At 46.8% G+C, this 12,059-nt stretch overlaps 1 protein-coding gene across 1 annotated transcript; it reads right to left on the bottom strand.

Annotated features, from left to right (window-relative positions):
• On the bottom strand, positions 1,202 to 10,054 carry EIF3F (eukaryotic translation initiation factor 3 subunit F). The gene is made up of 8 exons (XM_018059490.1): positions 9,549 to 10,054; positions 5,691 to 5,761; positions 5,374 to 5,453; positions 4,812 to 4,949; positions 3,402 to 3,493; positions 2,887 to 3,023; positions 2,654 to 2,767; positions 1,202 to 2,274 (listed from the first exon to the last, which is right to left on the bottom strand). Exons 1-8 carry the CDS (start codon positions 10,009 to 10,011, stop codon positions 2,197 to 2,199), a joined length of 1,173 nt encoding a protein of 390 aa, XP_017914979.1. The 5' UTR covers positions 10,012 to 10,054; the 3' UTR covers positions 1,202 to 2,196.

The following is a 12,059-nucleotide window of genomic DNA, read 5'->3' as shown; positions in this document are numbered from 1 at the left end:
CCTGAGGTGATCCAGCTGCTATACAAACATCATTCCATTAGCATAAACTCAGGTGCAGTTGAAAGAAGTTGGTTAGGGATAAGATTCTCTATCGTTAATGGTCTTATTACTTAGGCAATTCCAAAGGGTTTAAGAACTGAATGCCAGGAATCTAGGAACGTGAATGAAAAAATTTATTTCTTATTGTATCACAGTATCACAGAGGGCAAGAGGGATAGCTGAGTTGTGATGAACTGTTTGAGGCATGATGGTGGGTGGGGGAATTAAGGATTCACCCAAGGTTTCTGGGCTTTGACAACTACGTACATGGTTGTATTATTCCCTGAAGAAGTGATTTGTTGGGGAGGAAGCGACAGTCAACTGAATATGAAATATGCTGAATTTAAGATGCTTCTGAGACATCCAGGTGAGAGATGTGGTATTTCTGGAATCAGGAAACCAGTTCTGAATTTCAGCCAGAGTTGGAGCCTAGGCATCATTAACACAGAGAGAGTAATCAGCCCCAAGCTTCTCTCAGCTCTTCCAGGCAGAGGGCCCAAGATGGAACCCTGGGGAATGGAACTTGTTGGGGGTGGGATGGGACAGAGGGGTGTCAGAGGAGGAAGGACCAATTTGTTAAGGGTGTTGGGAGAAAATCAGCAAAGTGTGGTATCACAGGGCTCAAGTAACAGATGATGTCACACCCAGACACTGCAGTGTTTTCAGCAAAGGCACAACCACATACAAAAAGAATGTGTGAAAACACATTTCATAGAAAAAACAAACCTGTGCACATACAGGCAAAGCCTGAGGGAAAAAAAAAAATCAAGCATCCTTGTCGGCACAGAGAGTGTTCTTGTCTTATAAACAACTCTGTGGCCAGGGTGGGCAACAACGGAGCAACGTTCGGTGACAGTCTTCCTCCAAGCCTTTGCACATCCTGTTTTTTGTCTAGAATGCCCTATTTTCCTCTCTTCTTTTTCAATCTGCCTCTTTCTCACTCTTCAAGTCCAGCTTAGATTTCATTTCCTAACTGGAAGTCTTCCATGACCTGTAACATCTCATGATTCCCAAAGTGAGTCTCTTTGTCCCCCCTGCAGGTTCTAAGCAGGCACCAGGACCTCTTGCTTAGTGCACTGGTCAGCATTTGATAAGTATTACACGAGCCAACACATAATCTGAATTCTTCAGCCTTTTCTCAAAACATCTGGTGTGGCCCCAGTTTACAAAATAAGTCAATACTTGCATTTAGGACTTCACCATTTGGTAAACTACCCTGTAACCCTACCTCTGCATCCTCAGCTTCCACCACTCTCCAGGAGCCAAGGTTTTCATATATTACCAGGCCTTCTATCACCTTTATCAGAGACCAGGCAACATCCCAGACTGCTCCCATCTCTCACCATCCAAGTGTCAACCAGACTCCAGGTCCTCCTTGGGTCTGCCTCTTGAACCCAAGTCTCTGTCACCATCCCCAAGGCCCAGCCTGAATCTGGGCTCTCGTCCTCTCTTGACAATCACAGTGACCCTCTGCCTAGCTCTCTGCCTTCTGTTTTTCTCCCTTTCCCTCCTTCCTCTACACCAGTACCCAGTAATCTTCCTGAAATCCAAATCTAATTATCCAATGCCTTCCCACAATTTCCAGGATAAAAATCCAAACTCCACAGGTTGTGGGCCCTTCTGGTCTGGCTCCTGCCTTCTTAGATTCTAAACAGGTTAAGCAATTTTCCATGTACTTCCTTTGTCCCAATCACCCTTTCCAGATTTCCTGGTTTTAAGAAAAAAACATCAGCTCAGATATCATGTCTTACATAGACTCTGACAGACTCTGGTCAGCTCTTATGTTCCCATTATGTTGTATTTTTGCTTTATGAGAGCAGTTATTTCACTGGGCAACTAAACTATGAAGCAGACAGTGGCACAAGAAAAAAATCCAGCCCTGGATTCAGACCACACACACACGACCAGCTTCCACCAAAGTACTCACTTCCTAGTTCCTGGGTGAGCTCCAGAACTGCCTTTTCCCTTCCACCCAGAGGGAAACTCACATTAGATGGAATTCACTTACGAAAGGTACTCTTATGTTTATTTAGAGTCACAAGCAGTTGATTGACTCAATGTGACTCAGACCACAAAGACACCATTTCTCCTTCACTCCATTCTGGGTCCTGGGCTTGGCTGGGGCCCAGTGTGGCAGGAGGGCTGCCCGCGGCCCCTTCACAGGTTCACAAGCTTCTCATTGAGGGCAATTTGTGACTGTGTGAGGTTGGCCAGATATGTCACCATCAACAGGTCCTAGAAGAGAAGGAATCCAGGATGAGTGCGGGGCTGGGTAGAGTAAGCAGAAAGCCTGGCCAGCTGTATGATGGACACTGAGGGTAAGGCAGTCCTGTGCAAATGAAAGGTGGGAGAGGCTGACTGAGAGTAGGAGGAAGACAGAAAGGAAACGCCTGAGAACACCGTCCCATCTCTGATACATCCGAGCTATGGGAAGCAAAGAAAAGGCAGGAGGAGAATCTCTGAGCACCTGTGCTCTCTTCCTCACAGCCTGGACTGCAAGGGGGCCAAAGGTGCTGCCCCGCCTCCTCTGTCCTCTCCAGGCCACCTCCCCCACCCCCTTCACACGTGTACGTGCTGAGGCGCAGGCTCCCAGGAGCCCAGGGAGGGCACTCACGTTGATATTGCTGTTGAGCATGGTCTCGAAATCCTCAGGAACTATTTTGGGTACTTGGTTAACCAGACTCATCAAGAAGCGGCCCACGGTATTGTCGGCTGACACCTTCCCAGACTGAGCACCAAAAGAGTCAATGTAGCATGGTTAATTCTTGCCCCTGAGACCGCGGCTTCGCCAGTGCAGCCCCTGCCGCCTCGCAGCGGAGACCCACGCCCTCCTCCTCCCGTCCTCACCAGCACGTCCTCCGCATACTGCAACACTGTGCTGAGGGCGTCCTGGATGCGAGCGGAAGCCCCGCCCACTTGCTGCAAGTCACTGGAGAGGCCGATCACCCGGTTGGGGCTGAAACAGGTCTTCATGATCAGGTCAACTGTGGGAGTGGGCGGGGTGCAAGAGACAGAGAATTCAGCCATCCCACCAGAAACGCGAGCTCTAACTACCTCCTTCTGGACTCAGTCAGCTTCCCCGAACTCCCCTCCCCTGCCCTTACTAGCTTTTCTTCCTCTGAGAGAGTTCAACTCCTGCACCTAGGATGCTAATCACTGGTTTTGGTCTTATATGACTGGCCACGTAGCCTCTGGGGCTGATGATTTCCCACCTCTAACAACTTCTCAAATAATTCCTTGAGTCCCATACAAACCTTAGATCAATGGTTGCTCTTAACCCACCCAAGGTCCTCCATCCTTGTTATATAGAGATCTCCTCCCTCGAAAAATGTCCAGGACCTAGAAATGGGGAGGTCACTAACCTCCTATGCGTTCAGTGTCGTAGTATGTGTATTTCACTGTTAGAGGGGTGAACATCACCCCCATGGTCCTCCCAGGAACACCCATTAAAGTGCTGCGGAGACAGAAGTCAAGGTTAACAGATGGCTTTGGGGGACAGTTTCCATGTTTGGTCCTGGCTGGGAAAGCAGGCATATCAAGAATATGGCTTCCAAGGTTCTGAGATGAGAAGGTTGGACCAGATGAAGCCCAGAGGTCTAAAGAGAACAAGCCACACCAAACTCTTGGCCTGAGAGAATGGACTCAGCATTTGGATGGGGCCTGGACCCTTTACAGAGGATTACTGCACACACTGAAATCTCAGTGAAGAGGACAGGACACTGAATATCCCTGTGGAACTGGGTGCCTAGACATCCTTCCCCACAGAAAGAAGTGACAGGACAGGTCTCTTCTGGGACCAAAAAGCACTCATTAGCACTGAAAAAAAAATCTATTCTGGTCCATCAAGATTAGACTGGGTGCAATAATTAATCTCAGTAAAGGTGATTGCCTTTACTTAGTCAACTATACACTTTCGTTGGATCTGCAGGAGTCTGAAATATTTGGAAAGGCTAAGAAATCAGGCAACAAATAGAGTTTAGTGGTACAATAACTGGCCTGTAAGAACTGACATGCACCACCTCTGTCCCACCGCATAATGGTTAACGGGTCACTTCAGCATTGGAGATAGAAACAGCACAAAGTTAAGTGTCGTAAGAAACACACTAACAAAGGGCATCATTCCAAGGAGAAAATATAATCCTTTCAACTCCTACAGCCGCCGCTTTTCTGGCATGCCACTATAGCCTTTCGCAACATCCCCCATCACCCAGCATTCCAGTTGCTTGCAAGCTCAATGTGCCAAAAGAGCAATGTTACTATCATTCGAACTGTACTATATCCAGGATTAATAAACATGTGTAAGATAAGGACAGCCATTCTTCAATCTGTACTGCCCTGTGTTCTATGCACAGTTTTAGGGATAATGACAAACTTTAAGGGCAATTCAAAAAATCAATGAACATGGAGAAGAATCCCGGCCAGCATGCCATGTGGGGATCGGCGGTAGGAGCTGTGTATGAGTTAACTTCTGGAAAAGATGACAGGAAAAACAAGCTTGCTCAAATACCTAAAGGGCTGCCCTTGGAAACTGGCTATGAGCAATGAGCAGAAGTCTGGGCAGGCCAGGGTCAGCGAGTGGTAACTTCAGGGACAGTCTCTTTCTGAGTAAAACCTCTCCAGTGATAACTGCCGAGAGTGAGGCAGGGGCTTCCTTAGGAGGCAGCAGGTTGCACACTGCAGGATGACACTGGCATGGGGTGGAGGCAGGTGTCACCCAGGCTTAGCAGGAAGGAAGGAGCCTTTATGCCCTTGCGGCCCAAGCCCCCGGTCACCTGACGTAGGCCTTGATGCTCATGCGGCCATTCTGGAGGCTGGTGTCCACTGTGAGGTGAATGGGGTTGGGGGCTTCTCGGCTGTAGTACTCATGGATCAGCACTGAGTGCTCCGTGATGTCATGGCCTGTAGCGTACCTGGAAAATGGAAGAGTTGTGGACTCATGTCTACATGTGACATCAATACTAAACAGGATGGTGACATGGGTGTCTCTGGGTACCTGACATCCTTGCAGTAGTTATACCCCCAGGGACAACATTGAGAAAAAAAAAAAAACACACTGATAATTTTATTAAATCAATTAAAACAAGGCTGACTTAAAAGCTCATGAAAAACTAAGTCACCAGCGAGGCAAAAACAACTTGCTCAGAAGCTGCAGCTCAAAATGAGTATTCTTGGCCTCACAGGATCAGAACTGCCAGCAAAACACACAGAACTCCTAGCCCTTTGAGATAATACACATTCAATACCCTGTCTCCAAAAGAGGAAGTACGATACCTAGTCAGGTGGCAAAAGGCGCTGGCAATCAACCAGAGACGTTCCACCCCCGTCCCAACTCACCAGCCCAGGATGAGCTCGTTTGGAGAGACTTTCTTGTGCAACTCATACATGTTCTTAGCAAATTCCATGTCAACAGCCACCTAAGAAGAAGGGCAGAAAAGAAGGCTAAGCCACAAGTCCACAGCAAAATGGGTGAACAGGACAAGAGGCCACTCCCAACAAAGAGGAGAGGCCCGGAAAGTATGTCCAAATGGAACAAAGCTCTTTGAACTGCAGTTCTAATTATGAGCATGGCACACTTGGTGTAGGAGGGCCTCACAGAGAGCCTGGCAAATGAACAGTCATAGTCCATATGGGGGCCTCAAATCCCCACTCACCTCATCTTCTGACTCATTGTGTGGCACTGAAAAGCAATTGGTGACTTCCACTGAGTGCTTGTCAACGGTTCCTGTGAGAGAGAATAGTCCAAGTGTTATAAAATCTTGGGCTTCCAACTGCCCCAAATGCTTTCAAGAGGTCTCCTCAAAGTAAAGGAACAACAAAAATCCAAACTGGGCTCATAAGCTCCCAAGTTTCAGCCATGTGCACCAATGGAAGCTGGATTTTCCAGAGAAATGAAACTCCACAGTTATCTCCAACTCTCTTAACAGGGTCTGTTCTTCCTTCCCAGGGCCTCCTTTTGCCTCACTTCCTGCTACCCGTCCTGCTCCAGATCTTCACTCTAAGATCTTCGTCTTTCAGCCTCTGGACTTTCTTCTTAATATAATTCACCTGCACAGCTGCCTGGAGGATTCTAACTGTGTCTATGTAGACCATTCATGCAGTAGCCCATCCTCAGAGCATACTTTTAGGGAGCTTCCCCTGTACCTCCCTGCAGCCATATGGTCCCAGTCATAACCTTAACCCTACCATCATCCAGAAAACTTCTACCTGTGAACACTAAACATCACACCACAAACTTTTCCTAGTTCTGATATTTTTATTCCTGCTACATTGTTTCTTGACCTCACTAAGACTCTCAATCCCTTGATTGCTCCTTACCCTAACCTACTAGCCCCTCCTGCTAGGCTTCCAGTGCTTTCTTCTCCAACAAACTACAATGTTGCTCCTGACCCATCAGGGTCGTTTAATCCCACTTCACTGTGGTTTCTGCCCTCTTGGCTGAAACTACATCCCCAAACCCAATGATACTTTTTCTTTTTAATTGAAGTACAGTTGATTTGCAATGTTACAAGTGTACAGAAAAGTGATTCAGTTATACCTGTATATACACACATATTCTTTTTCGGATTCTTTTCCATTAATACTAAGTATAGTTCCCTATGCTATACAGTAAGTCCTTGTTGTTTATTTTACGTTTAGCAGTATGCATACTCTGTATCTTATTTGACCTCTTGTCAACAGACTTGACCACTCGAACTTCTGAAATAGTCAAGTCTTCTATACTTGCATGCCATTATGGCACCCTTCTATTAGAGCATTTATCACATTATACTCCAGTGACTTGCATGTAAGAGTACATCTCATCTTGAATCTAAGGTTAAGAGTAGCATTCGTTTTATCAGCTTTTGAATTCTAAGTATCTAATAGTTTTATGGCACATAAAAGGTACTAGTGATTTAATTTAACCAAATGGAATATGTCTCATGAATCGCTTTCTAACTTAAAATTTCTAAGTTCTCAGCAAGTGGAATCTGTGCGTCACTCTTCAGTAAGCACTGCCTCTGTAACATCTAGCATTGTACCACGGTTCCATTCTGGAAGAAGAGCTGAAACCCTAGATGACAGCTGGTCTAACTCCAGTCACTGTAATATTTGGGGGCACCTAATACAAACCTATTTCTGCTTTACTGACTATGCCAAAACCTTTGACTGTGTGGATCACAATAAACTGTGGAAAATTCTGAAAGAGATGAGAATACCAGACCTCCTGACCTGCCTCTTGAGAAACCTACATGCAGCTCAGGAAGCAACAGTTCGAACTGGACATGGAACAACAGCCTTTTCCAAATAGGAAAAGGAGTACGTCAAGGCTGTATATTGTCACCCTGCTTATTTAACTTCTATGCAGAGTAAATCATGAGAAACGCTGGGCTGGAAGAAGCACAAGCTGGAATCAAGATTGCCGGGAGAAATATCAATAACCTCAGATATGCAGATGACACCACCCTCATGGCAGAAAGTGAAGAGGAACTAAAAAGCCTCTTGATGAAAGTGAAGGAGCAGAGTGAAAAAGTTGGCTTAAAGCTCACCATTCAGAAAACGAAGATCATGGCATCCGGTCCCATCACTTCATGGGAAATAGATGGGAAAACAGTGGAAACAGTGTCAGACTTTATTTTGGGGGGCTCCAAAATCACTGTAGATGGTGACTGCAGCCATGAAATTGAAAGATGCTTACTCCTTGGAAGAAAAGTTATGACCAACCTAGATAGTATATTCAAAAGGAGAGACATTACTTTGCCGACTAAGGTCCATCTAGTCAAGGCTATGATTTTTCCAGTGGTTATGTACGGATGTGAGAGTTGGACTGTGAAGAAGTCTGAGCGCCAAAGAATTGATGCTTTTGAATTGTGGTGTTGGAGAAGACTCTTGAGGGTCCCTTGGACTGCAAGGAGATCCAACCAGTCCATTCTGAAGGAGATCAGTCCTGGGTGTTCATTGGAAGAACTGATGCTAAAGCTGAACTCCAGTACTTTGGCCACCTCATGTGAAGAGTTGACTCATTGGAAAAGACCCTGATGCTGGGAGGGATTGGGGGCAGGAGGAGAAGGGGACAAACGAGGAAGAGATGGCTGGATGGCATCACCGACTTGATGGGCATGAGACTGAGTAAACTCCGGGATTTGGTGATGGACAGGGAGGCCTGGCGTGCTGCGATTCATGGGGTCGCAAAGAGTCGGACACGACTGAACTGAACTGAACACAAACCTAGGGTGGAGAACTGAGAATTGTTTCTTACCATATAGTCCATGGGGTTGCAAAGAGTCCGACAGGACTGAGTGACTAACACTTTCACACTTTGGGAGATTATGAGTAGAGGTGAGGGTGGGGGTATGGGATGAAGGACAGAGTGAAAACTTTTCCTGGGAACCTGGAAAATGAGTGGAGCTTCAAGGAAAAAATAAGGGAGAACAAGTAAAGAGAATACAAGGCTTGGTTTGAGATAGCTATGGCAATGTTTGTAAGATAATGGATCAACTGAAGTTTCCGTGAAATGCTACACTCTCAAAGATAAGAGAGAGAATGTGTGTGTCAGGAGTGTGCATGATGCGGTGGACGACAGCAACCGACAGCTGCTTCATACCTAGTCTGTGTCAGCACAGTTAGATGTCTTCAGCAAGTCCCTGTAGGAAAGAGACTTCCCTAACTTTTGCAGCAGTCTGGCTACAACTACTGTCCTCTTCTCAATACACCAACTGTCTTCAACAATGGAAACTATTACAAGTTCAAGGGTTAAGAAAGAGAAATCATAAATGGGACTAAAGTGGAGTCACAAAAGTGCCCCGTATCTGTGATCAAGATGGAGTGAAAATTAATCTGATAGGACCGGACGTCCCCAGAGAAAAGAATACATCATCAGAAATCCCTTTTTAGGGCTTCTCGGTTTTACTCTAACATAAAGTACCCATTTCTCAAATTTGGAACACGTCAGGGAAAAACGTTATTTCTCCATGTGATCCTTAATACAAAGAATAGATTTGTATTGTATTAATTGTGTCCAAACGAAGAATCAGAGTCTACAGTGGGGGAACGGGAGTCTATATTTCACTGGTGACTAGTATTACAGAGAGCGAGGAAAGGCGTATCAGGCTTAGACGTTTAAGAAAGCAGAATATTGAAATTCAAATGGGTTCCTGCCAAACTGGTTTACTTGCTGCGAGGGATATCTTTCTACAGATGTCCCCACTCCATTGCCAACTAGTTAGAAAAAACTTCTCGGTTAACACTCGGAAAATAAAGACCAGTAGTAGGTAAGGGGGCAAAACTTGGTCACTGGGTTTAAGGAGTCAAAAGGTTTTTGACGTCCCAGTAAGGTTGTGAACACATTTTTCGTCGACTGGGACTAATAACCGTTGAAGTGAAATGCTACTGCGAAGATTAAAAATAAAATGTGAGTCACTTGGCACACGATACTTATTCAACAAATAACGACAAGGGAGTGAGAAGAAAGGGGAACAAGATAAAACAAGGTGGGCAGTAGAGAAGAACGTCAGTTTCCCCTGACCACTCACCCAGCAGGGTCCCGATAACTCGGGCAGCTCCCTCGTTGCGTCGCTCGTAGCTGTCCACGATGGAGGCCAAAATGACCGGGTGCAGCCGGACCACGCGGCCGCCGGGGAAGGGGCCTGGGAGAGCAGGGCCAGAGAGAGACTGTGCGGGGGTCTGCGCTGGGGCTGGCGCTGAGGCCGGGGTCTGGCCCGGGGCCGCGGTCGTAGCCGCTGCTGCTGCCGGGTCTGAGGATGACGCGGGAGCCGGCGATGAAGCTGGAGCCGGAGCCGGCGATGGAGCCGGGGCCGAGGCTGAGGCTGGGGCTGGGGCCGGGGCCGAGGCCGAGGCCGGAGATGAGGCCGCAGCTGGGGCTTCGGATGGGGTGGCGGGAGGCGCGCTCGCCGGTACTGCCGGTGTGGCCATCTTGTCGAGAGAGAAGGAGCGAGGAGCGGAAGGCAGCGAGTGGGAGAACAGTAGGAGCACCATAGGCTGAACCTGCACCACGTGAACTAGGTGCTTCTGCTTACTGGCTACTGATGATGCTTCTCAGAGCTACAATTTCCGGCTCTGAGTTTGTGCTCTTTGATTTTGGTCCGATGCGCACTCAGTGAGAATCAAGCTAAGTAGTTCCGAGTAAACTTGCGACGGCCCTGGGAGGAGAGAGACACTGCCACCAGATGGAGCCATAGAGCGGTGCAAAGGCCGCAGCTGGCACTTCAATGGGATAATTGGCATCTAGGAAAGAGCTTTGTTCTTGACTGCATCCGAAGGTGTCCATACAGTGTGTCACTCATTAAACAATTTGAATATGTGCCAGACACTTTTAGGAGCTATCAGAGAGCAAAACAAAGACCATTGTCCTTGAAAACTTTACGTTCTAGTAGAGAGAGACAAATAAGTACTTTTACACGACTGAAGCGACTTAGCAGCAGCAGCAGCAAATGTGTTAGTGAAGAGGAAAAGTTAAAATTTTGCATAAACTCCTGCTCGTTCTGCCTCTGTAACTCAGTTTGCTCCTTGCAAAGTCTGGATCATGTAGGTCATGTAGCCTCAGAAAGTGAGGACTTAGAATACTAGGAACTGGAGCTTATCTCACGCACCCTTGTCCTGCTCTTTGCGATTGCCCAGCCCCTGCAATCCTGCTTAATCACGCGTGTCCAAGTAAAGGTCAGCCATTCATCTCCCCGTTTTGACCCCTGTTCCTGTGCCTGTGAAACGCCTTAGTTCAAATCAGCCTGTTGGCAGCTAGTGCTGTCCACTATAGTCTCTCTATAAAAACTCTGTAACTCCTTTGTTCGGGGCTCAGAGCTTGGAGTGTTAACTCCTCTGGGCCTGCTGGCTTAACAAACGTGAGTTCTCCAACTCTCCGAGTATGGTGTTTGGTTTCTCCATTACTGGTTTCTGCAACACTACGTGTGGAAGGAGCTCTGATCCTCACTCCTTGCTTAACTTTGGGCAATCTAGAGGGTTTTTATTTTAACTTCCTGAGCCTCAGTTTCCTTTATTGCGTGAGGGGTATGATAACATCTGCCTATGAGGAAACTTGTCAATTCCTTTGGTTGGATGTGCCAGGTTCCAGCTGGCAAGGTGAGTGGGTGAGGTTGGACTTTTTAGCCCGGACTCTCGCCCAAGAACTACTTTCTCCTTGGATCTACCTTTTTTGATTAGAATTCCCACGATCCTGCTCCTCTGTTGGTATTCTGGGTACATTGTTTCTTTCCCCTTGAGAAATGGAGTATTTCCTGACATATCGCTAAACAAAGGAAGTCACCCATTAGCGATTAGCCACCACAGATGGTGAGCTGATGAGCTTGAGGGAATTTAGGAAGGAAAGAATACCTGCCATTTAGCAGCCTAAGACTATAGCCACGCCCCATTGTGAGCCCAGAGGAAATTCAGGATGTGAAAGCGCAGAATATTGGCCCCAGAGAGGTGGATGCATATCAAAGGAACGATTTCAGTGAGCCTAGACTCTTGCATCTTCCCATACAAATAAAAGTGCTAAATTCCTTGAGATAGCTGGTTTTCTTTAATTAACAATAATCTTTTGACATTCAGACTTACCAGCCCTTTGTTACAAAACTGTGTAACCTGGCCCCCTGCCTGGCCTCCTTGGAGCAGCTATATCAGGGTTACTTGAGATGTTGCCTCCTGGGCTTGAAGTCCTAAAAATTCCCATTGAATAAAACATAACTTTTAACTTGTAGGTTGTGAATATTTTTTAAGCTAACACCCTAAACACAGGTAAAGAGCCAACCCCAGGAGGATTGATGTGATCCTTGCATTTGATGACTTAGATGTTTAGCAGTCCCTGTAGAGCAGGGCTGGTGGACTTGAGGTTGGGTTGGATATAGAAGCCAGAATTCAACAGTGAGGGAAGGATCAGGTTGACTCATGGTATGGGTGCTGGCTACTCTCTCAAAGGAACTGCCTGGGGGAGGAAAGGAGACACTTAAAGCAGTAACAGAGGGAACAGCAGGATTAAGATGGGGACAATTAACCAAGGGTAAGGATTTAGAGGAGAAAGAAAGATT

Source organism: Capra hircus, chromosome 15 (genome assembly GCF_001704415.2).
Source record: "Capra hircus breed San Clemente chromosome 15, ASM170441v1, whole genome shotgun sequence".
Taxonomy (NCBI): Eukaryota; Metazoa; Chordata; class Mammalia; order Artiodactyla; family Bovidae; genus Capra; species Capra hircus.
The sequence above is the reverse complement of the archived record's forward strand: the minus strand, read 5'-3'. Positions and strand labels throughout refer to the sequence as shown.

Excerpts from the sequence above, each read along its gene's own strand:
- EIF3F (XM_018059490.1), bottom strand. The coding sequence starts at position 10,011 with ATGGTGCTCCTACTGTTCTCCCACTCGCTGCCTTCCGCTCCTCGCTCC. Across the intron at positions 3,494-4,811 it reads AGCATCAAGGCCTACGTCAG|CACTTTAATGGGTGTTCCTG; the intron begins GTGACCGGGGGC and ends CTGTCTCCGCAG. Across the intron at positions 2,275-2,653 it reads TGCTCAACAGCAATATCAAC|GACCTGTTGATGGTGACATA; the intron begins GTGAGTGCCCTC and ends CTTCTCTTCTAG.